Source organism: Artemia franciscana, chromosome 2 (genome assembly GCF_032884065.1).
Source record: "Artemia franciscana chromosome 2, ASM3288406v1, whole genome shotgun sequence".
In the NCBI taxonomy this organism is placed as follows: Eukaryota; Metazoa; Arthropoda; class Branchiopoda; order Anostraca; family Artemiidae; genus Artemia; species Artemia franciscana.
In genome coordinates, this window is record NC_088864.1 from 42,725,723 (window position 1) to 42,752,421 (window position 26,699).

General features: G+C 35.0%; 1 protein-coding gene across 1 annotated transcript in view; it reads left to right on the forward strand.

The window, feature by feature from the left end:
- LOC136041993 (transient receptor potential channel pyrexia-like) overlaps nucleotides 1–26,699 on the forward strand; it is a 91,503-nt gene that overhangs the window by 56,698 nt on the left and 8,106 nt on the right. Inside the window, exons 3-5 of the mRNA XM_065726825.1 lie at nucleotides 12,572–12,787; nucleotides 15,290–15,538; nucleotides 24,819–25,534. Coding sequence (XP_065582897.1) covers nucleotides 12,572–12,787; nucleotides 15,290–15,538; nucleotides 24,819–25,534 — 1,181 coding nt within the window. The remainder of the gene's footprint in view (nucleotides 1–12,571; nucleotides 12,788–15,289; nucleotides 15,539–24,818; nucleotides 25,535–26,699) is intronic.

The following is a 26,699-nucleotide window of genomic DNA, read 5'->3' on the forward strand; positions in this document are numbered from 1 at the left end:
AATAGTGGCAATAATTGTGACAGTTTTAATTTATCCGTACACTATTACTTCGATCCCAGTGACAAGTGACAAAAAGGCAGGTTTGACAAAAACGACATTTCTTGTTTTAAAGACAATTCCAAGCACCAGAATCAATGGATAAAGAGCCATGTTTGCCAATAGCTTATGTAGGGCTTATGTCTACCACGGACCTTTGTTGGGAAGGGGGTCGCCGAGGGATAGATATACCATCTCGATCCTTCATTATTTTGTTTAAATTCCAATACACAAAGCACAATTCTCAACACAACACTGGAATATTAAAAAAAGGATTGGAATTTCGCTAGACATTAAATTGGAAATAACAATAAGTGTTGGAAACTGCAATATTTGATTGAAACTCAAAGGTCAAATTTTTTTGATAAATTACATTAGAGATGAACATCAAACTTGTTAGTTTACATTTTTGCCGTGAATGGTATAACTGAAGGTTGTTTGGATTTCTAAGAAAACTAATAGAAATCTAAACAGATGTAAAATTGAGAGCCAATTGTCTTGTCAAGCTTCCAAACAAATACGAAAAATTCAAGGAATTATTTTTGTGTTAAGATATTACTTTAATTCAAAGAATAAAACAGGGGTTTTCATTATTTTTGTTAACAATCGCCCCCCACCGCACGCCAACCGAAGACCAAAATATAATTTGTTTTTTTCTCAAAATAATTCTTAATTCAAGCTGAATGTTTCTATTTCTCATGGTATCGAAAAAGACCGTCATAACCAATATTGCTGAAAAAACAACAAATGGATCTGAAATAACGGTTTAATATACATATAATGATATTCATTCCTTAAAGTCTTAATAATTTTGGATTTAATAAAGTTAAAAAAGTGAAAACATTAAAAAGTAATTTTGTTCTGGTCAAACAGTTCGTGGTAACGAACTGTAGTAAGGAGCGACCCGGGTCAATAGTAAACGAAACTCTAAAAAACGGAATTTCGATGCTAAAAGATATATCAAAAGAATCGGATTTGTATGCTGATTTCAAATATATAAGTTTCATCAAGTTTAATTATTGTCATCAAAAGTTACGAGCCTGAGAAAATTTGCCTTATTTTGGAAAATAGGGGGTAACACCCCCTAAAAGTCATAGGATTCAGCGTATCAGAGAACCCTATAGAAAAAATTTCAAGGTCCAATCTACAAAAATGTGGAATTTAGTATTTTTTGCCAGAAGACAAATCACGGGTACGTGTTAATTTGTTTTTTGTTGTTTTTTTTTTTCCCAGGGGTCATCGTATCGACCAAGTGGTCCTAGAGTGTTGCAAGAGGGCTCATTCTAACGAAAATGAAAAGTTATAGTGCCCTTTTTAAGTGACCAAAAAAATTGGAGGGCATCTAGGCCCCCTCCCACGCTCATTTTTTTCCGAAAGTCAACGGATCAAAATTTTGAGATAGCCATTTTGTTCCGTATAGTCGAAAACCATAATAACTATGTCTTTGGGGATGACTTACCCCCCACAGTCCCTGGGGGAGGGGCTGCAAGTTACAAACTTTGACCAATGTTTACATACAGTAATGGTTACTGGGAAGTTTACCGACGTTATCAGGGGGATTTTTTTTGGTTTGGGTGTGGGGTTCAGGGTAAGGGGCTATATGGGAGGATCTTTCCTTGGAGGAATATTTCATGGGGGAAGAGAAATTCAATGAAAAGGGCGCAGGACTTGAAAAGGGCGCAAAAAACAACAATGAAAATATAAACATGAAAAAGTTTTTTCAATTGAAAGTAAGGAGAAGTACTAAAACTTAAAAAGGAACAGAGATTATTACGCATATGAGGGGTTCTAAAAATACTTTAGCATAAAGAGCGAGGTATTTAGGAGGAGATAAACACTTCACTCTTTATGCTAAATTTTTTTAAATAATTTCAACTATTTATTCTACGGCCTTTCTGATTCAGGGGTCATTCTTAAAGAATTGGGATAAAACAAGATTTAGTGTGAAGAGCGAGGTATTAACGAGGGGACCAACCCCCTCATATATATAATCAAAAATATAAGAATATAAAAGTTTGTTACGTAAGTTAATTCTTAAGTTACGTATTTTTTTTTTACTAATAAAAACGTTCGTTAAAAATAAAAGATCTAGTTGCCTTTTTAAGTAACTGAAAAATTGGAGGGCAACAAGACCTCCTTCCCCACCCCTTATTTCTCAAAATCGTCTGATCAAAACTAAGAGAAAGCCATTTAGCCAAAAAAAGAATTAATATGCAAATTTCATTTTAATAATTTATGTACGGAGAGCCAAAATCAGTCATGCATTAATTAAAAAACTTTCAGAAATTAAATAAAAAAAACAAGTTTTTTTAAATGAAAGTAAGGAGCGACATTAAAACTTAAAACGAACAGAAATTACTCCGTATATGAAAGGGGCTTTTCCTCCTCGACACCCCGCTCCTTGCGCTAAAGTTTGATTCTTTCTCGCAACTCTACTTTTTAAAATAATAAAAAACTTTAGCGTAAGGAGCGGGGTGTCGAGGAGGAAAAGCCCCTTTCATATACGGAGTAATTTCTGTTCGTTTTAAGTTTTAATGTCGCTCCTTACTTTCATTTAAAAAAACTTGTTTTTTTTATTTAATCTCCAGAAGGCTCTGTGGGCGTCAGCCGTACTCATGTTAGTTTCTGTTTGTTTTGAGTTTAACTCGGTTATTTAATGTAAGTTTTGTTCGTTTTGAGTTTCATTTATTTATTTCTGGTGATTTGTGGTAGTTTTGCCATTGGAAAATTATTTGACATTTCTGATCATCTTTGGTTTAATGTAGCTCTTTACTTTTCTTTGAACAATTTATTTGTAGAAAGGTTTCTTAAGTTAATTTCTGTACATTTTTATTGACATAATCTTTTAATTGGAAAAGAAAAGAATATTTTCTTCTTTTCGATTTTTTTCTGTAAGAATCCATAGTTTCGCATACTATTTATATGTTGGAGAAATTTCGACAACTTTTTATAATATATACCCTTTTGAGAATCTGGATACACATAGCATTGTTTAATTTAGTTTCATACCTCCTCAAGTTTTCCCGAAAAATAAAACTTAATAACATTCCCAAAACATTGTATCTATGCTATTTTGACAACTTGGATGCACTTACAATCTCTTGATTTAGTTCATTTGTAAGAGCAGAAGTAGTTAAAGTAGTGGCGCTGAAAGTTTCAACTTAATACCCTCAGTCGTTCTTAAGTTATCGCTGACACATGTTATTGACAACCAGCATACGCATAATGCCTTTTGATTCAGTTTTATAGCAAAATAAACATCTTATGAAAGTTCTGTTTTATACCCTATCCTAGGGTATATGGTATACCCTAAATTCTTTATGCCCTAAACCCTAGAAGAAGTAATAGAAGGAGCAAGAGGAGTAGTATTAGTGATAGTAGTAGTAGCAGTAAGCAGTAGTGATCTAGCACAACATCCCTCTCAACAGCCCCTAAAAGTTCCACATTAATACCACTAGCCTTGATAATGTTAGTTCTAATATCAGTAGTAGCACTACTACTACTATTAGTAGTAGTGTGCGCACAGTCCATTTTTATTAGCTCAACATACCCCTCAGCATGCTCTGAAAGCTTCAACCTAATAATCTATGCCGTTCTTGATATACTGCTGATGCGGCAATTAGACAGCTTGCATACATAAATCGTGTTTCAAGTTAATTTAACATATTACCAACATATTCTGAAAATGTCTCCTTATAGCCCTTAACCTTAATTAAATAAAAAAAAACTAGTTTTTTTTAACTGAAAGAAAGGAGCGACATTAAAACTTAAAACGAACAGAAATTACTCCGTATATGAAATGGGTTGTCCCCTCCTCAACGCCTCGCTCTTTACGCTAAAGTTTTTAATTGTTTTAAAAAGTAGTCAAACTTAATTGTTGAAAAAGAGTCAAACTTTAGCGTAAAGAGCGAGGGATTGCGGAGGGGACAACCCATTTCATATACGGAGTAATTTCTTTTCGTTTTAAGTTTTAATGTCGCTAGTTAAAAAAACTAGTTTTTTTATTTAATTTCTGAACGCTTTTGAATTAATGTATCTTTGATTTTGGCTCTCCGCACATAAATTATTAAAACGAAATTTACATATTAATTCTTTTTTTGGCTAAATGGCTTTCTCTTATTTTTGACCAGACGATTTTGAGAAATAAGGGGTGGGGAAGGAGGCCTAGTTGCCCTCCAATTTTTCGGTTACTTAAAAAGGCAACTAGAACTTTTGATCTTTAACGAACGTTTTTATTAGTAAAAAATATACGTAACTTAAGAATTAACTTACGTAACAAACATTTATATTCTTATATTTTTATTATGTATATGAGGGAGTTTGTCCCCTCGTTAATACCTCGCTCTTTCCACTAAATCTTAAGTTTTGTCCCAATTCATTAAGAATGACCCCTTAATCAGAAAGGCTGTAGAATAAATGGTTGAAATTACTAAAAATACTTTAGCATAAAGAACGTGGTATTTATCTCGCTCTTTATCTCGCCATAAATACCTCGCTCTTTATGCTAAAGTATTTTTAGAACCCCTCGTATGCGTAAAAATCTCCGTTCGTTTTAATGCTACTCCTTACTTTCAATTGAAAGAAACTTTTTCATGTTTATTTTTTCATTGTTTTTTTTTTTATAGTAATGCTAGAAAATTCCGTGCCCTTTCCATTGAATTTCTCTTCCCCCACGACATATTCCTCCAAGGAAAGATCCTCCCACATAGCCCCCTCCCCTCAACCCCACCCCCAAACCAAAAAAATCTCCCTGAAAACGTCTGTACACTTCCCAATAACCATTACTGTATCCCTGTATGTAAACACTGGTCAAAGTTTGTAAATTGCAGCCCCTCCCCCAGGGACTGTGGTGGAGTAAGTCATCCCCAAAGAAATAGTTATTAAGGTTTTCGATTATGCGGAACAAAATGGCTATCTCAAAATTTTGATCCGTTGACTTTGGGAAAAAATGAGCGTGGGAGGGGGCCTAGGTGCCCTCTAATTTTTTGGTCACTTAAAAAGGGCACTAGAGCTTTTCATTTTCGTTCGAATGAGCCCTCTTGCGACATTCTCGGACCACTTGGTCGATACGATGACCCCTGAGTAAAAAAAAACAACAAAAAGACAAATAAACACGCACCCGTGATCTGTCTTCAGGCAAAAATACGACCACATTTTAAATCCACATTTTTGTAGATAGGAGCTTGAAATTTTTGCTATCGGGTTCTCTGATACGCTGAATACGATGGTGTGATTTTTAGGGGGTGTTTCCTCCTATTTCCAAAATCAGGCAGATTTTCTCAGGCTCGTAACTTTTGATGACAAAGACTAAATTTGATGAAACTTATATATTTAAAATCAGCATGAAAATCCGATTCTTTTGATGTATCTTTTAGCATCACGTTTACTATTGAGCCGGGTCGCTCCTTACTACAATTAAAGAAAAAAAAACAAGTTTTTTTAAATGAAAGTAAGGAGCAACATTAAAAATTAAAACGAACAGAAATTACTCCGTATATGAAAGGGGCTTTTCCTCCTCAACGCCTCGCTCTTTACGCTAAAGTTTGACTCTTTCTCTTTACTCTATTTTTAAAACAGTAATAAACTTTAGCATAAAGAGTGGGGCGTTGAGGAGAAAAAGCCCCTTTCATATACGGAGTAATTTCTGTTCGTTTTAAGTTTTAATGTTGCTCCTCCCCTCATTAAAAAAACTTTTTTTTTATTTAATTTCAGGACGTTTTTGAAATTCTGGACGTTAATGCATGTTTTGATCTTGGCTCTCCGCACATAAATAATTAAAACGAAATTAACATATTAATTAATTGCAATTAATCGGAAGATTTTGAGAAAAAAGGAGTGAGGGAGGAGGCCTAGTTACCCTCCAAGTTTTTGATTGCTTAAAAAAGCAATTAGAGCGTTTAATTTTTTACAAACGTTTCCATTTGAAAAAATATACGTAACTTACGAATTAACTTACGTAACGAATTTATATATTCGTATGTTTTTATTGCGTGTATGAGGGGGTTCAACCCTCGTCGACACCTCGCTCTTTACACTAAAGCTTAGATTTTGTCCCAATTCCTTAAGAATGACCTCTGAATCACGAAGGTCGTAGAATAAATAGTTGAAATTACTAAAAATACTTTAGCGTAAAAAGTGAGGTATAACGAGGAGGTAAACCCCTCATATGCGTAATAATATTTGTTCGTTTTAAGTCTTAATGCTGCTCCTTACTCTCAGTAGAAAAAACTTTTCATATTTATTTTTTCGTTGTTTTTTCAATAATGCTAGAAAATCCTGCACCCCCTTCATTGAAATGCTCTTCCCCCATGATAAGTTTCTCCATGGAAATATCCTCCCACGTAACCCCCCCCCTCATCTCTCCCCCTAAACAAAAAAATCTGAAAACGTCTGTACACTTCCTAGTAACCATTGCTATATGTAAACACAGGTCAAAGTTTGTAACTTGCAGCCCCTTCCACGGGGACTGTGGGGGAGTAAATCGTCCCTAAAGACATAGTTATTAGTTTTTTGACTATGGTGAATAAAATGGCTATCTCAGAATTTGGATCCGCTGACTTTTGGAAAAAATGAGCGTGGGAGGGGGCCTAGGTGCACTCCAATTATTTTGGTCACTTAAAAAGGACACTAGAACTTTTAATTTCCGTTAGAATGAGCCCTCTCGCGACATTATAGGGCTACTCAATCGATACGATCATCCCTGGGAAAAAAACGACAAAAAAACAAAACAAAAGAAAAACACGCATCCGTGATCTGTCTTCTGACAAGAAATGCGAAATTCCACATTTTTGTAGATAGGAGCTTGAAACTGCTACAATAAGGTTCACTGATACGCTTAATCTGATGGTCTGATTTTCGTTAAGATTGTATGACTTTTAGGGGGTTTCCCCCCCTATTTTCTAAAATGAGGCAAATTTTCTCAGGCCCGTAGCTTTTGATGGGTATAACTGATCTTGATTAGACTTATATATTTAAAATCAACATTAAAATGCAATTCTTTTGATGTAACTATTGGTATCAAAATTCCATTTTTTAGAGTTTCGGTTACTATTGAGCCGGGTCGCTCCTTACTACAGTTCGTTACCACGAACTGTTTGATTCGTTACCACGAACTGTTTCATAGAAGTAATAATCGTAATATTAGAATAATCCATGGCGTTCTTGATATACTGCTGATGCGGCAATTAGACAGCCTGCATACATAAATCGTGTTTCAAGTTAATTTAACATATTACCAACATATTCCGAAAATGTCTCCTTATAACTCTTAACCTTAATAGTAGTAATAATCGTAGTAGCAGAAGAAGTGGAAGTAGTATACATATGGCACCTTTTGGTAGGTTCAACATCCCCCTTAGCATACACTTCCTATGTCCACATAGCGTATTGCAATATAGTTCACTATCTTCTTCAGCATTCCCTGAAATTTTCACTGTAATACCCGTAGTTACAGTTGTACTAGCAGTAGTCGTAGCTGCAGTAGCAGTTGTAGTTAAAATATAGTTCATTATCCTCTTCAATATTCCCTGAAAGCTTTACTGTAATACCGTTAGCTACAGTAGTACTAGTAGTAGTATTCGTCGTATAATAGTTGTAGCAGTAGAAGTCGTAGAGGTAACAGCACCTGCATTAGTAGTTTTAGTAGCAGTATTAATAGTGTTAGAATTTGTAGTATTATGCACATTTTGCCTAGTTCAACATTCCTCTTAATATGTCCTCGAAGTTTCAACTTAATGTCCTATACCATTCCTTCCATACTACTGATACGCCCTTTTGACAACCTGTTTGTACAGAGTGTGTTTTTGTTTGGTTCAACACCCCCTAGACATTCCCTGCAAGTTTCAACTTCCTCCTTAGCCCCAATAATAATAGCCATAGCAGTAATAGTTATAGTAGCAGAAGTTTTAGACATTGTAGTAGTAACAGTACGCATAGTGTCTTTTGGTTAGTTCAGCTCCCTCTTAACTCCCTGCAAGTTTCAACTTCCTCCCTTAGCCCAAATAATAATAGTCGTAGCAATAATAGTTATACTAGCAGAAATTTTAGAAGTTGTAGTAGTAACAGTACGCATAGAGTGTCTCTTGGTTAGTTCAGCGCCCCTCTTAACACGCCCTGAAAGTTTCAACTTAATACTCTAAGTTATTCCTAAGAAATTTCTCATACATTCTTTTGGCAACCTAAATGTTAACAGTGTGTTTTGATTTAATTCACCCCCCCCCTAAATGCTCCCTGAAAGTTTCACCTAACATCCTTAACCTTAGTGGAAGTAGTAGTCGTAACATTCGTAATAGTAGCAATAGTGATATCATGCACAGAGTACCTTTTGGTTAGCTCAAAATCACCCTCAATATTCCCTTGGTCAATTAATCATCCCCTTATCATTCCCTTAAAGTTCAAGCGTAGTACCCTCAGTCAATACTGAGGTTCTCCCTTTTGACAACCTGTATGTACATAACATGTTTTGATTTTGTTTAACACTCCCCTCTACATTATCTGAAAGATTCATTAGAATGCACTTTGTCTTTTTGAACACCAAAGGTCAAAAATAACAAATACTATCCGTAACCAATTGGCAAATTGCGTAACTTACAGTCCTTGCTCTGAGGGCTGTGGGAGGTTCCCATCCCCAACAACCCTAGAGACAAAGTGGATAAAACTGGAAAAGGGCACTCGACCTGTCAACTCTGCTGAACAAAATGACTATTTCAAAATTTTGAATGGATGTGTTTGGGGATTCATAAGCGTGGTAGGGGGATGGCTGCCCTCCAAAGACCTTTGACTCTTAACAAGGGCACTAGAAATTTTCAATTTCTAATCGAATCGAAGCTCCTTCTTAAGTTTCTACGACAACCCCTTCTATACACAGTGCCTTGGTGAAAAAACCCCCCAGTGATTCACAATATTCTTGGAATGACTTAAAGGTCAAGTTGAGAATTTGAGGGACCACTAAAGGGCAGGGGGGTCAACGGTATTTTAAATCTGAACTCGGGGAACGTTGAATCAAACGACTCCATGTGCATTCAGGTCATTGAAATAGCATTTCAGCAATATCTGTGGGACGACTGAAGGAATGGAGTCAAAGCTTTCAGATTGTTGGAGAGAGGTAGAGGGAATACTAAAGAAATTCAGGCTTAGTGTTGGGGAAGGGGAAAGAGCTAAGATTTTTTTTCTTCAATCAAGTTAAAGTGAACCTTTTTACACTTTGAAACATTGAAGAACTTATAATTTATGCACCCCTTCATCTCCGAGTAAAAATGATCAAAATTTTTAGATTTAGCAAAATTCAGGAAATATACCCTCGGGAATGACATGACCCCCACAGTTCGTGGGGCAAAGGTTGTAAATTGTACAAGTTTCTAATTGTTTCTGCCAAGGGCTTATTTTGTTAATATCCGTGTGGAACAAGTTGAAACTTTCAGGAAGTTTTGAAAGGGGTGATTTATGTGGGCCTAGGCACAATTAAATCAACGGGAACTGTGTATCCAGGTTATCAAAATAGCATATCTGCAATATCTCAAGAACGACTTGTTGTTTGAAGTTAACATGTAAAGGTTCTGTTTTTAATAGAAGTCATTTATTAACTATTTTTATTAGATCCCCTCGTAATTTGTTTTATTAGAACAAATAAGCTGGTACAACAAATATAATGAGCTACTAAAAGATTTTTCTAATAAAACTTTGGATCAATATTCAACTATATTCTAAGTTGAGACAGGATGGGAGTCAGGATAGTTTTAGCCTATAGAAGATAAAAATTATACCAATTTTCAACCAATTTCAATAGCATTTCCCCTTACCCTACCCAAGGCATTCTGTAGTAAAACACTGGTTGTTTTACAACGGCTTGTTGTTTGAAGTTAACATGTAAATTTCAAAAATTTGGCTCAATATTCTAATTTTTTCCAAAATCTAAATAGCTAGTTAAAATTTTCATTCTTAAGCAGGCGATATTAAAACCAAAGATGAACAGAAATAGAGTCATGTGACTTTTGAAACTTAAAATGAACAGACATTACTATTGAGGAGTAATTTGATCTAAAATGAACAAAAATTAAACTGACAATCAAGTTAAAACTGTAACGAACAGAATTTACTACAAACAGAGGTAGGGTAAACACCCTAAGCCTTCTAATTCCCGGGGCGTCACTTGCCCTTAACTGAAAACAATTTGTGTTTTGAGCAGTATATTTTTATGTATCATAACGTAAAAAAAAAAGAAAAGGTGATATTTCAATGCTAATAAAGGTTTGAAAATAATAATAGTGTTTGCTGGCCCCTTCCCTCTCTATCAAAACTTCGAAAAGGCTTAAATATTATCTGCATTTCATTGAAATAAATTTGCATTTTCAACGGTGTGGTTTTTATTGTGTTGCAGACTAAGACTACTGCTTTCAGTAAATCAGCGGCGTGTAGCTCCGAACTGATAAGAGATGCAAACTCAAAATATTTCTGGGGCTTAGGAATTGTGAAAGGAGAAAAAAACTAGACCTACGTTGCCTAAGAAACGTGAAGCGTTGCGGCAACCTTTGTCCGGCTTCGCCGAATAAAGTATTGCGAGAACAACACTTTGGTTTTGTCTCTTTGCTATCGGTTAAACACTGAAGTTGTCAGCCTATCGAAGCTTTTAAAACTTTATGTTCAAAGAAGAACGCAATCAGTAATCACATGATCAAAGGCTATTCCTCAGGGCTCAAAAAACAACAATAACAAAATAATATCGAAAGAAGGGACTAAATTGACTTTGCAGTCAGTTGAACGTTATCCTTATCAATCGAAGACATCGTGACGGATGACAACTTGAAACAGTGTCTTATATGATCTAGTTGGTATTATAAAGCTATCTTTAACTTTTTAGGATCAAAATAACATAGATGACACTCTATTAATTATTACGAAGCTGCTTCGTTGTATTACGTTATCGTTTGTACCCGTTGCGTAAACACTTAATTCTAGGTTACAGTGAGTATGGGTAGGCTACACCAACTAGCAAAAGTTACAAACCCCTCTTCACTAAAGATGATTGTAGCCTAACAGACGATTATTACTTACAAATCCCCTACATGACTTACCACTGGAATTAAATATAAATATACCATTAAATATGCTGGAAACAAATAATAGGTACACCAAATAGCAAAATTTGCAAACTCCTCACTACCGAAGATGATTATGAGCTAACAGCCGACCTTTCCTTACAAGTCCCCTATATGTCTCACAATTGGCATTGGCCTATTTTTGGTTTCAGTGTGTACCCTACTACCGAAGTTGTCAGCCCCTTGAAACTTTCAAACTAGTATATCTCATGAAGCAATTTTTGTACCAAAAAATAATGACATACACTTTGATCAGCTCATCAAGAGCTATCGATTGCCGTCGAAAAAAAATCTATCCGTCTTAGTTCAGAAGTTGATTTTTTTTTTGCCGTAGGCCAACTTTCTAACGTCACCACTTAGAAAGGAGCAAAGGATGAGCTCCAATTTCTTTAGCAATGACAGAACTTTTAAAGTTCCATAGGTACATCTGATAACATTTCTCTACCTCAATCCCAAGTCCGATAAAAGCAAATGATAAACCCAGCCGAAATCACGGCAAAACTTTCGGAACCGTGGGAAAATGGCGCTTTTTTGCTTCTGTAAATTTTTCTGTTTATCACTCAAAGAAGATATATTGGCTGTGGGGCCGGGTAACTGGCCACATATATTTAACACTTATAGATTTTAGTCCATCTTCACTTTGAAAGTGGTCCCTGCCTGCTTGCCTGCTAGAACGGAGCTTTCCATTCGAAAGCAGAAACAAGGTTTGATGAAACGAAAGCTTGGCTGCACAACTTCAGATACTCCTCTCTGACATAGGCTACCTAACTGAACTTGACTTCGCACACCATGGGCTATGGCTCATGGACAAGCAAAACCATCCTTTTTGGCCCCAGGCAAGAGTTCTGCGGAGCTTTTCAAAATGTAATACCATATTCATCAATCCAGCCTGAGGTCCGCACTTTCCGTAAAAACCGCACAGGTTAGACCCTTGCCAGTTTCCCGGAATAAGTCGACATCGGCGGCATAGAAAAAAAAAAACCGGGACAAAACCAGTGTTACTCTCGCAACACAATAATAAGGAATACTATCTTCTAAATATTTTGGTTTGATACGAAAACGACAGTTGAATTTCAATCCATCCAGGTTAACAAGGACGGAAAAGGGTTTGGGCCCATCCACTTTAAAAAATCGAGATTTGTTTTATCTTCCTACAATTTCTTAATGTCTCATTATAATTTAGTTTTTGTGACTTCTTCGAAGCGAAGACGCCTGACTTCACGGTTTAACTATAAATTAGTAGAAGAGACAAAAACACATTAAATTAACTTTGGAGGATATTGAAAGCCAAAAACCTTCTTTCAAAGAATTCTGGTATGGTTTGAACTGATTAGCTTACTCGGAATTTTTTATGTCGATGGTATTACCTTAGGTTAGATCTTTGAAAATATGAGATTTAATGATTCATTTTAGATTAAATTTGATATTGCCAATAATTTCAGATTGATAGTATTGCTCTGGATCCTCAAAGTTCGCGCCGTGGAACACTACTCGAGTTTGCTGTAGAAGAAAATCAATCAGAATTTGTCAAACTTTTGCTGGAAAACAATGCGGATCCTGACGTTTTTACTCCAAGTAAGGGCTATAGACCGATACATGAAGCTGCTGAGAAAGGTCACGTGGAGTGTCTTCGGCTACTATTATCTGCGAGAGCTGATGTAAGTCTCAAGAGCTAGGCTAAAACCCCTTGATAGTTAAAATTGTTTTCTATTTAAGAAATACATAGACTGTACCCTCTTAATCAGAATGAAAATTTCACAGAGCTTGAAGAAGTATTATAGCCTTGTTATGCTTCTTTCTAGGATTTTTCAGGCCAAACCATCCCAATTCTATTTTTTCAGATATATCATATTTTATAACAGTCAGAACCTAAGTGATTTCAAGTGTTAGCATCTTAAAGCAAGGTAGGCATTTTTCAGAAGTTTAACTGTGGTTATTTCCGCTACGTCATTAACTAAAGAATTCCCAGTATGGGCTTTCATTGCCAAAAAATAAAATCTGATCTCTAGAGCTATGCATTATGGAATTGAACACTAGTCTCAATATTAGAAGAAAATGAGTCATGTTATTCATAGCATCTCTATTTCCGTGATAAAGATAGCCCGTTAAATCTAGGTGAGACTTTTACTACTTTCAGACTAGTCATCACCGTTTTTCAACGTCTGTAGCAGTTGTGAAACTTTCAGAATAAGGTTTACCCTCAACGCAATTTGACAACAACAAGATTGAGTTTACGATTAAACGTACACAAATTTTTTGTATTTTATAAGTAAACTTTGCTGGTTTTTGTTGGAAGGGATGTAGGTAGGTTAGTTTTTGAAGAGGTACTTTAAGAGGATAGGGTGGATTAAATTTTATGTGAGTTTCTGCATCCCTTGAATTTTATAGGGGTTGACTGTTACGAGAATAAAATTTCGTTTGTTTGAATTTTATGGGGACTGGGTATTTTTAGGCTATTCTAACAGGTTGAATTTTGATGGGTTGAGGTTTCCAAAATTGAATTTCGGATTATTTACATTTTATCTAGGTTAAAGTTTTGTTGTTTTTTTTTTATGTTCTCATAAAATATAGAATGGCCAGAAGATTAAATTTACTAGGGATTCCAGTAGCATTGTCTTCTAAGCTAGTTAGCTTTTTTGGTGAAAATCTTAGATCAAGCTAACTGGAATCAGTTGGATGCTTGAAGCATTGATGCTTCAAGCATCATTTCATGATGCTTAAAGCATTTCAAGCATCATGAAATGCTTGATTCATGTGTTTTTCCATCTTACCATCTCATGATAATTTGCATTTAAAATACCGTTTATCAACCCCTGGGCAGTGGACTACTTGTGTTATACAAAGATGAGATAGGTGGCCACGGACGAAAACAAAATTTAAAATAAAATGTCATAGTCGATGCTTATTTGGGAGCTCTGCAAAAAATGAAAGAGTATTCCAACATCCAAATTGGCAAGTAAATTCAAAGAACCTACATCATAGATTTACACAGGACCACACCGCAGGGGTGAAGGGGGGAGGGAATAAGGGAGCAGGCAACATCGGGTTTTTTAAGGCAGGGAGCATTTTTGGTCCACTGCTTTTCAATCTACCCAGCGGATTTCCTCCCCTTACACGTATACACATATCTTTGACATTATTGGTACAGACTGGACCAATCAATTGGTAGAGAGGGAATAGATGATTTTAAATGGTTTGGGGTCGGAGTCGAAATTGAAAAAAAAAATCCATTTTTTGGTCGAAGTTTTTCAATTTTTCGTATATTCCAACCTGTTCTCTGATCTATTTGCTGGTATGACTTGTATAAAAAATGACTTATTTCCAACGCTCATAAAACTAGATTTCCGTAAAGATTCAAAACCTTTATTATTTTCACTGTACATTAATTACAGGATCTTTTAGTTTGAAATAACTTTGGTGAATTTAAAAAGAAAAGGGTATTGTGAGAATATTCATTTTGGTATGCAAAACGGAGTTACTTTTTAATTTTTCATTCTCATTTGAAGAAACCATAGTCAACTACAGGAATCAAATTTATCCCATTACTTTTAAGTTTTTTATTTTCAACAATTTACTCTTAGCCTAATCTAACATATCCGACAATTTTTCTCGCTCAAATTACTAGAACTTTTCCCTTTTCTTTTCATCAGCTTATATGATTCAGAAAAGCCACTTTCTTAGCTTAATCATGTCTAAAAGCCCATTATACTGTCCTATTGTAGATAACCCTTTCTTGCTCTTAAAGCAGTTTTTCCTTCAGTTTGACTTCGCTTGATTTTTATGCAAATAATATTTAAAATAAAATATCATAGTCGACGACAAACTCTATTTTTTAAACCCTATTCATTAGACGGCAAACCCTATCAATTGATTAAATTTTCTTTTCTTTCTTTTTTTTTGAATTAAGACTCGGTGGGTATCAATATTAACAGATTTAAACACAATTTTGATGGCTGAAATAAAAAAATTGAATTTTACAGCTTTGTTATTATAGCAAAGGGTTTGTTGTTTTGACATAGATTAGGTTAAACCCAATTTGCCATACTTACTAGACATCCAAGATTTTGGCCTCCATTGGGTCTTGATAAAAGCCTAGGGACTTGGTAAGTGAATGGTCCTGTCATCTTATTGAAACATTAGCCTTTTTCTCGAATTCCCAGGTAAATGCACGTTCATCTGCTAATGGTCGAACGGCTCTTCACGAGTTGCTGTCTGGATGGGAAGATACATCATCGTATAAAAGTGCTTTCAAGGAGCTAGTGAACCATCCGAAGATTGACATAAACATTGAAGACGATGATGAAAGCACGCCTCTTGAAATTGCTGCTTGCAAGAAGCTTGAATTACAAGTCAACCAACTGATTGCTCTTGGGGCTGTCATAACGGAAAATGTTCGTGAGGCACTCCAGGTAAATACGCTCGTATTCATTGAATCAAAGAAAAAATTTACTGTCCTATACTTCCAACTTAAAATAGGCTTTAATTCTATTGGTTTATTTTTGTGAGACATTTTTGTAAGCCAATCATGCTATTTAAACACATGTTATATTCACACTTTGATTGGCATGATGAATTTTGGTCCAGAAAAAATAACAAAATTGCAATAGGTAATTTTACATAAAATTTCAAGCCAGGTAAACAAATGAGAAATTTTTGTGTCACGGCATTTTTTTACTTGCACTGGTGCCTGCCCATAAAGTAACATTCTTGAAACGAAAATAATTCCAAAATAATATTGAAAATTCCGGTAAATTTTACAGTCGTAAGTATCTAATCAAACAGTTCGTGGTAACGAACTGTAAGTAAAGAGCGACCCGACTCAATAGTAATCGAAACTCTAAAAACGGAATTTCGGTACCAATAGATACATCAAAAGAATTGGATGTTTATGCTGATTTTAAATATATTAAATAAAAAAAACAAGTTTTTTTAACTGAAAGTAAAGAGCAACATTGAAACTTAAAACGAGCAGAAATTACCCCGTATATGAAAGGGGCTGTTCCCTCTTCAACGCCCTGCTCTTTACGCTAAAGATTTTACTGTTTTAAAAATTAGAATTGAGAGAAAGTGTCAAACTTTAGCGCAAAGAGCAGGGCGTTGAAGGCATTCGTCGTCATTACCTTTAGAATTTGAATTGGCCAGAGGGGATAGCCCGCAAATTTGGCTAGGAATAAATCACCGATTTTAATGTTCGCAGGATTCATGCCTAGTAAATGAAAGATTATAAAGTGAAAGAAACTTATCTTTCCGTGAGGGCCGAGCCTCACTAATGTATCCAAGTGAACAATCAGTCCAAACTGTGCGAGGTCAGCCCAACTGCTAATCCTTCTCGACACTAAAAAGTGTAATTAACGCGCAGGCAAATTATATCCAATTTTCTCTACACACCACACTTGGTTATCGTATCTAATTTTCTCGATTCAAAACGCCAAAAATCTGATTGTGTGATATATTCAAGTATCAGATTGCACAATTTCTGTAGTCACTGAATTAATTCATGGCTAAGGAATCAAGTTTAAACAATTCAAAAGTTCAAACAAGTGTAATCCCTTTGAGAGCTAGTTCAATACTGCAGCATATCAGTATACTGCAGGCATCTTCTTTGAATTAAATTCATTTTTTTCGGTAATCTCGGTTATAACGTTTTTTTTTATATTATGAGAAATAGAAACATTCAGATCGAAATAAAGATTTTTAATTTTATGAATGGCTTAAGAATATTAAGTGGAAACTTTCAGGGCATGGTGAGGGGGATGTACAACTGACGAAAAGGCAATATGCGCATTCTTCCTTATATGAAATTACTCCATATATGAAAGGGGCTTTTCCTCTTCAACACCCCGCTCTTTACGCTAAAGGCTTTTACTGTTTTAAGAGGTAGAGTTAAGAGAAAGAGTCAAACTTTAGCGTAAGGAGCGGGGCGTTGAAGAGGAAAAGCCCCTTTCATATACGGAGTAATTTCATATAAGGAAGTATGCGCATAGAAGTATGCGAAGTATGAGGAGGGAACAGCCCTTTCATATACGGAATGATTTCTGTTCGTTTTAAGTTTTAATTTTGCTCCTTACTTTCAGTTAAAAAAAAACTTGTTTTTTATTATTTAATACCGATACAAATGCCTAGACTCTATTATTTGTCCAAGTCATTTTTGGGGAAAGGCGCTCACAAATCAAGGAAAACGGATGATCAATGCTAGTGACATTTAGACAAATAATTCATAGATGAATAATGACAGGAATGACAATAATAATAATAGACAAATAATGGGGCACCACGAGTTTCGGTTTTAAGAAAAAGAAGAAAAAAGATATCAAAGTGTAAATGGGCAAATGCACTGTTTTACAAACTAGGCCACAACTATCTCGTTTATAACAGCAACAATATTTCGGGATTAGAACTTATAGTTAGGCACCCACTTTATAAGTCTAAAGATTATAGAACAAATAAAAGCCGCTAGTCTACACAGTCATCAGCCAAATTCCTTACCTCACTCAACTCGCTAGTTTGATTGTTGTGCGTGTGTATGTGTTTATGCGTTGTTGACATTTTTAGGTGGAACTTAAATAAGGTGCCACTAAGTAGGACAATTTGGTCTAAGCCCTTGTCAAAATAAAATTTAACAAGGGCCAAGATTTAGTAAAACTCCAAGAATCAGCTAGCGTCAAGATTTTAGCTAATAATAGAGCCATACAGGCTAAGATTAGCTTAAATCCCCGACTTAGCTACACCCAGTACCGGAGTTAGTTTTATTTGGACTTTTCTGGAATTTAGCCAAGGTCAGCCAACTTCAAAGGTTTCGAGTCCAAGCCTAGGTAGTAGCCGTGTATTTTTGCTAGTCAATGATAGTTATTTTCTATCTCAACTGGCCAGAACAAGCCTCGTTGTAAATAAATCTTTAGAAAATGTCCTTTACTGTTGCTACTTGTAATCTATATAAAATTATGCTTAATTCTGTATTCGTGACAAAGAAGAATGAATAGATCTTTAGAATTACGGAAATTTTAGAATATTTAATTTGTAAGAAACAAAAATTTCAATGATCGTTTGTTCAATATTTGAGCGCGAAAGATAAACTTGTTTTACGATATGTTTACTTCAGAGTTAAATATGTCAACCAAGCACAGATTTAAGCTAAGTTCTGACAGAGCGTGACAACAAATTGCTTGTAAAAAAAATAGTTCGTGGGGCCAAACGAAAATCGTTTGACAGTGCGAACTGACGTTGGTTTTTTTGGCTTTAATTATTCCAGATTTAATTAAAGGATCTATCTTACATATACTACTACATATCTACATATCTACTACATATCTACTGCTATCTACAACATATACTAATAAAAACAAAGGAAACAGGGGATTTTCAGCAAATAGCTTCTGATATTTTTTCCCTTTATTTATCAAGAGCTAGGCTACTCATTTCAAAGATTCAACAAATGCCAAACACATTTTTACCTGATTCGTCAAATGTTTTGCCACCTCCTTCCGTACACTTTCTTTTATTCTCAGGTCCTTGTATTCTTTGAAGCGTATATCATATCAAACATTTCGTGGTGATGAACTGTAGTAAGGAGCGATCAGGGTCAATAGTAACCGAAACTCTAAAAAATGGAATTTGCTACCAAAAGTTATATCAAAAGAATGGAATTTTAATGCTGATTTCAAATATATAAGTTTCATCAAGATTAGTCTTACCCATCAAAAGTTATGAGCCTGAGAAAATTTGCCTAATTTTAGAAAATAGGGGGAAACATCACCTAAAAGTCATACGATCTTAACGAAAATCACACTATCAGATTCAGCGTATCAGAGAACCTTATTATCGAAGTTTCAAGTCCCTATCTACAAAAATGTGGAATTTCGCATTTTTTGCCAGAAGACAAATCACGGATGCGTGTTATTTGTTTGTTTGTTTTTTTTTTTTTTCAGGGGTGATCGTATCGACTCAGTGGTCCTAGAATGTCGCGAAAGGGCTCATTCTAACGGAAATTAAAAGTTCTAGTGCCCTTTTCAAGTGACCCAAAAAATTGGAGGGCACCTAGTCCCCCTCCCACGCTCATTTTTTCCCCAAAGTCACAGGGTCAAAATTCGAGATAGCCATTTTATTCACCATAGTCGAAAAGCCCAGTAACTATGTCTTTGGGGACGACTTACTCCCCCGCAGTCCCCGTGGGAGGACCTGCAAGTTACAAACTTTGACCTGTGTTTACATATAGTAATGGTTACTGGGAAGTGTACAGACGTTTTCAGGGGGATTTTTTTGTTTTTTTTTGGGGGGGGGATATTTGAGGGGGGAGGGTTACCGGGGAGGATCTTTCCATAGAGAAACTTCTCATGGGGGAAGAGACTTTCAATGGAGGGGGCGCAGAAATTTCTAGCATAATTTAAAAAAAATAATAAAAAAAAATAAATATGAAAAGTTGTTTCTACTGAAAGTGAGAAGCAGCATTAAAACTTAAAACGAACAGAAATTATTACGCATAAGAGGGGTTTACCTCCTCGTAATACCTCGCTCTTTACGCTAAAGTATTTTTAGTAATTTCAACTATTTATTCTACGGCCTTTGTGATTCAGGGGTCATTCTTAAGGAATTGGGACAAAATTTAAGCTTTAATGTAAAGAGCGAGGCATCGACGAGGTGTGAGCCCCCTTATATACGCAATAAAAACATACGAATATAGAAGTTCGCTACGTAATTTAATTCGTAAGTTACGTATATTTTTTACTTATGAAAACGTTCGTAAAAAATTATAAGTTATAGTTGCCTTTTTAGTAATAAAAAAATTGGAGGGCAACTAGGCCTCCTCCTTCGCTCCTTTTTTCTCAAGATCTTCCGATTAAAACTATGAAAAAGCCATTTAGCCCCAAAAAATGAATATGCAAATTTCGTTTTAATTATTTATGTGCGGAGAGCCAAGATCAAACCATGCATTAATTCAAAAACGTCCACAAATTAAACAAAAAAAAAACAAGTTTTTTTAAATGAAAGAAAGGAGCGACATTAAAACTTAAAACGAACAGAAATTACTCCGTATTTGAAAGGGGCTTTTCCTCTTTACGCTAAAGTTTTTTACTGTTTTAAAATGTGGAGTTGAGAAAAAGAGTCAAACTTTAGCGTAAAGAGCGAGGCGTTGAGGAGGAAAAGCCCCTTTCAAATAAGGAGTAATTTCTGTTCGTTTTAAGTTTTAATGTCGCTCCTTACTTTCATTTAAAAAAACTTGTTTTTTTTGTTTAATAGTACAGGATATGATCTAATGCTTGTGATTAGTTTTTCAACATCCATCCTTGTTTTTTCTTAAGAATTAAATAAAAAAAACTAATTTTTTTAGCTGAAAGTAAGGAGTGACATTAAAACTTAAACCGAACAGAAATTACTCCGTATATGAAATGGGTTGTCCCCTCCGCAATCCCTCGCTCTTTACGCTAAAGCTTTTAATTGTTTTAAAAAGTAGAATTGTGGCAAAGAGTCAAACTTTAGCGTAAAGAGCGAGGGATTGCGGAGGGGACAATCCATTTCATATACGGAGTAATTTCTGTTCGTTTTAAGTTTTAATGTCGCTCCTTACTTTCAGCTAAAAAAATTAGTTTTTTTTAAATTAATTTCTGAACGTTTTTGATCAGACGATTTTGAGAAATAAGGGGTGGAGAAGGAGGCCTAGTTGCACTCCAATTTTTCGGTTACTTAAAAAGGCAACTAGAACTTTTTAACGAACGTTTTTATTAGTAAAAAATATACGTAACTTAAGAATTAACTTACGTAACAAACTTTCATAGTCTTATATTTTTATTATGTATACGAGGGGGTTTGCACCCTCGTTAATACCTCGCTCTTTACACTAAATCGTAAGTTTTGTCCCAATTCTTTAAGAATGACCCCTGAATCAGAAAGGCCGTAGAATAAATAGTTGAAATTACTAAAAATACTTTAGCATAAAGAGCGAGGTATTTATCTCCCCCTAAATACCTCGCTCTTTATGCTAAAGTATTTTTAGAACCCCTATATATGCGTAATAATCTCTGTTCGTTTTAAGTTTCAATGCTACTCCTTCCTTTCATTTGAAAAAACGTTTTCATGTTTATTTTTAATTCTTTTCTTATAGTAATGCTAGAAAATCCTGCGCCCTTTTCATTGAATTTTTCTTCCCCCATGACAGATTACTCCAAGGAAAGATCCTCCAACATAGCCCCCTCCCCTCAGCCCCACCCCCAAACAAAATAAAATCCCCCTGAAAACGTCTGTACACTTCCCAATAACCATTACTATATGTAAACACTGGTCAAAGTTTGTAACTTGCAGCCCCTCCCCCAGGGATTGTGGGGGAGTAAGTCATCCCTAAAGACATAATTATTATGGTTTTCGACTATGCTGAACAAAATGGCTATCTCAAAATTTTGATCCGTTGACTTTGGGGAAAAATGAGCGTGGGAGGGGGCCTAGATGCCCTCCAATATTTTTGGTCACTTAAAAAGGGCACTAGAACTTTTTATTTCCGTTATAATGAGCCCTCTTGCGACATTCTAGGACCACTTGGTCGATAACGATGACCCCTGGGAAAAAGAAAAAAAACAAAAAAAAAAAAACAACAAACAAACAAACAAATAAACACGCACCCGTGATTTGTCTTCTGGCAAAAAATACAAAATTCCACATTTTTGTAGATAGGAGCTTGAAACTTATACAGAAGGGTTCTCTGACACGCTGAATATGATGGTGTCATTTTCGTTAAGATTCTATGACTTTTAGGGGGTGTTTCCCCCTATTTTCTTAAATAAGGCAAATCTTCTCAGGCTCGTAACTTTTGATGGGTAAGACTAAACTTGATGAAACATATATATTTAAAATCAGCATTAAAATGCGATTCTTTTGATGTAGCTATTGGTATCAAAATTCAATTTTTTAGAGTTTTGGTTACTTTTGAGCCGGGTCGCTCCTTACTACAGTTCGTTACCACGAACTGTTTGATATCGCCTCTCTACACGTTTTGTTTTACTTCAAGTTGAACCGTTGCGAAGTGATTTTTTCTGCTTCGGAAGGCCTTTTTGTGGCTTGGCGAAACAATTTTTGCTAAACAGAGTAATACTCACGGTGTGTTTGAATTTGAACTAAGCTTTATTAATAATAATAACGATGAATAAATAATAATAATTATTGTATAGCGTAGCCTCAGTAATACACAGCAATATAATTTATGCTTGCTTAATTTGCAAGCACTTGATTGGATGACTTCAAACAGTAATTAAAGATGTAATGAAAAATTTATGTAACCAAGAGACAATATCTGGGGGCGGGGGCGGTTAAATCGGAAAATTAGAAAAAATTAGGTATTTTTAACTTACGAATGAGTGATCGGATCTTAATGCAATTTGATGTTTGGAAGGATATTGTGCCTCAGAGCTCTTATTTTAAATCTCGACCGGATCCGGTGACATTGGGGGAATTTCAGGGAGGGGGGAACCTGAAATCTTTGAAAACGCTTAGAGTGGAGGGATGGGGATGAAACTTGGTGGTAAAAATGATCCTGAGTCCTAGATATGTGATTGACATGACCGGAACGGATCCGTTTTCTTTCGGGGAGTTGAGGGGGGGGGATAAATTATGAAAAATTAGAAAAATGAGGTATTTTTAACTACGAAGGAGTGATCGAATCTTAATTAAATTTGATATTTGGAAGGATATCGTGTCTCAGAGCTCTTGTTTTAAATCCCGACCGGATCCGGTGACACTGGGGGGAACCTAAAATATTGGAAAATGCTTAGAGTGGAGGGATCGGGATGAAACTTGGTGGCAAAAATAAGCACAAGTCCTAGATACGTGATTGACATACCCGGACATGATCTGCTCTCTTTGGGGGAGATGGGGGGAGGTTAAATCTAATAATTAGAAAAATGAGGTATTTTTAACTTACGAAGGAGTGATCGGATCTTAATGAAATTTCATATTTAGAAGGACCTCGTAACTCAGATCTCTTATTTTAAATACCGACCAGATCTGGTGACATTGGGGGGAGCTGGAGAGGGAAACCGGAAATCTTGGAAACCGGATATCTTGGACAACGCTTAGAGTGGAGAGATCGGGATGAAACTTGATGGGAAGAATAAGCACAAGTTATAGATATGTGATTTAGATAATTGGAACGGATCCGTTCTAATTAAAGGAGCTGGGGGTTGTTAATTTGGAAACATTAGAAAAATTGAGGTATTTTAACTTAAGAACGGGTGACCGGATCTTAATGAAATTATTTAGACGGAACTCGTGTCTCAGAGCTCTTATTTCAAATCCCGACCAGATCTGTTGACACTGGAGGGAGTTGGAGGGGGGAACCCAAAATCTTGGAAAACGCTTATAAATATCGTAGATACGTGATTGACGTAACCGGACTGGATCTGTTCTCTTTGGTGGAGGTGGGGTTCAGTGCTTTGGCGAGTTTGGTGCTTCTGGACGTGCTATGACGATTTGATAAAGTCGTTTTCCCCGATGCGACCATCTGGGAGGCTGAAGGGAGAGGAAAAATTAGAAAAATTGAGGTATTTTTAACTTACGAGTGGGTGATCGGTCATCTTAATGAATTTTGATATTTAGAAGGACCTCGTGACTCAGAGCTTTTATTTTAAATCCCGACCAGCAATAAGCTTCTGATTTTCCTTTTAAAGCAATCTATTGATTTTTAAGAATTTTTTAAGAGTTCATACCATATAAGCTCTTGGCTCTTCCGACCTCGTTACAAGTGCCATATGAGCTCTTAGCTCTTGTTTGTTTGTGGGTTTGATATATAATCCAGTATCACGACAGTCGATCACAGGCAACTTTAATTCTTAGTCAGAGTTAAGTTATGTTCTTTATTATTTTTTTTTTTTAGCATGGGATCACACTTCCACAGATGTCGTTGAAGTTGGCGCACCAGTGCACCGTGGTAAATTGTATCTTGCGCACTATGCCAGACATAAATAAAAGGATTAAGCCGCTCCTAGTTTTGTGTGTGGAATAGTCGACCAATAATAATTATCCTAACATGCAGATTAATCATTAATACCAGAGTAAACACTCGTACACAAGAAACGGGAGGGAAAACGTATATTCGACAGTATATATGTTACCACATTAAGACAAAGGAGCATATTGGCATTAAAAAAAAAAATGTTTTCCATTATACTTATACGATTGATGAGAAGGTTTGTATATAAATACTAAGCTAATAAGTAATATCAATGCAACGAAGTAAATGGTCATAATCCCACTCATCTTCCCCAACACTTACTATGGAATTCAGTAAACAGCACAAGAGACACAGTGCAACAGATTAGAGCACATCCACTATAAAAAATATCGAAAAAAATCAGATTTTTGTAAGAAGATCAAATATATATATATATATATATATATATATATATATTGAGATTGTTTTGAGATTTTTTATTGTGATTGTGACTTTATTATTGAAATTGTGGATTTTCTTATTCCTCCTCATTAATCTCTCTGGGAAGTACTTTGAGCCTCATCGTTATATTATTTTGTAATGGTTTTATCTTTGGCCTTGGCACCTGTTGTTATTGGTGAGTAATGAGAAATTACCTTTTTCTTTATATATATATATATATATATATATATATATATATATATATATATATATATATATATATATATATATATATATATATATATATATATATATATATATATACGTATTCTTTTTAGGATTACAGACCAGATCTTCTGCGTCCTGACTTGGGCTTCCAGCACTTTAACAATAACACTCATGTAACAGAAACAGAGCTTCGATCGGAACTATTTAAGGCTATAAGAAACAATAATCCAGAACAATGTGAAGCCATATTGAATCAAGCTTCTTCTATAAATATCACAATCGACTTGAATAAAACTGACACTGATGGTCCAACTTACCTTCAATTTGCTTGTGAAGCTGGTTTTAGCAATGTGGTCGAGTTTCTTCTAAATCACGGTGCTCGACCAGATGTCACTAGCATTACTAAAGATAAGAAGCCGATATTTTTGGCATGTATAGCTGGTAACAATAAAATAATCCAGCTTTTACTCGAAAACCGTGCAAGCACTACTGATAGATGTCCAGATACTGAACAGACGGTCCTTCATGAGATCACTCAAAGACTCTCAAGAGACCCTAACAAGTATTTTGCTTGTTTACAGATGATACTAGCCTACCAAAATGACGATTTCAACATCAATGCTCAAGATCATACTGGTAATACAGCGCTAAATTTTGCTGTAATGAGTGGATGTCAAGAAGCCGTTTTGTTGTTACTACGCCACGGAGCTGATATAAGCATAGTAAATGTAGCAGGGGTTTCACCATTAAGAAGAATACATCCAAAAATACTGAAGGCTTATTTAGATGAGTGCATTACCAGTAACCGAAAAAGTCCAACTGCCAGGTATTTCAGTTATTATTTTCCCTTTGAAAGAATCAGTTGAAACCGGAATCACAGTTTCAGGTCCTGAAATCCCAGAAGGTCATTAAAGACATCTATTTTATTATTTACATAGTGAGTTCAAATATCGAAGGAATACTAATCAAACAGAAGAAACGAGCTTTAAAATAGTACCCTTGTAAAAGAAACTTAATTTGGGATGCATATCCAAGGACGAAAGCAATTTCGATCGATAATTTATATAAAGAGAAGATTAAACATAAGGTAGGAAATGGACGGTGAAGATTTCACCAACGAAATTACCAAAAAAGTAAAATAAACTCACATGGTTAGTTTTCTTTTGTCCTTTTTTAGGATTATATTGTTTTACTATATTCTACGGTAAAAAAAAGAAGAAGAAGAAGAAAGAAAAATGAATATATATATATATATATATATATATATATATATATATATATATATATATATATACATATATATATATATATATATATATATATATATATATATATATATATATATATATATATGTAAAATGAACTCACATGGTTGGTTTTTCTTTTGTCCTTTTTTTAGGATTATATTGTTTTACTATATTCTACGGTAAAAAAAAGAAGAAGAAGAAGAAAGAAAAATGAATATACATACATATATATATATATATATATATATATATATATATATATATATATATATATATATATATATATATAACCTTAAGTTGAAACACTGGGACATGAACCGAAACTCATAAAAAAAATCAACAAATCCATGTTCCAGAAAAGGTTCAATAGTATTTGAAAAAAAAATTAATTCGAGAGGAGATAAAAGACTAATAGCTAACAAATTACTTAGCGCCAAGCAAACGGCACATGGTATTTGTGCCGCAGACGGCACATGGTATAAATATGCTTTGCATTTTTTAAATAAACCAATGTGTTTCTAGACTTTCTTAAATGAAGATTATTCCGTAATTTCCTAAACTATTTGTATGATTATTTCTGCGAAAACCCAAACATGCGCACAAAAAGCCCATTCTAATTGACTGCTTTATTGGAAAGAGGACAAAATACTCTGTAACACCAAATATTTCGGAAAATTATTAAAGTGATTTTTATAATTTTAGTTTCTATTTAATTTTAATAATGAAATCAGAAATGCAAAGTAT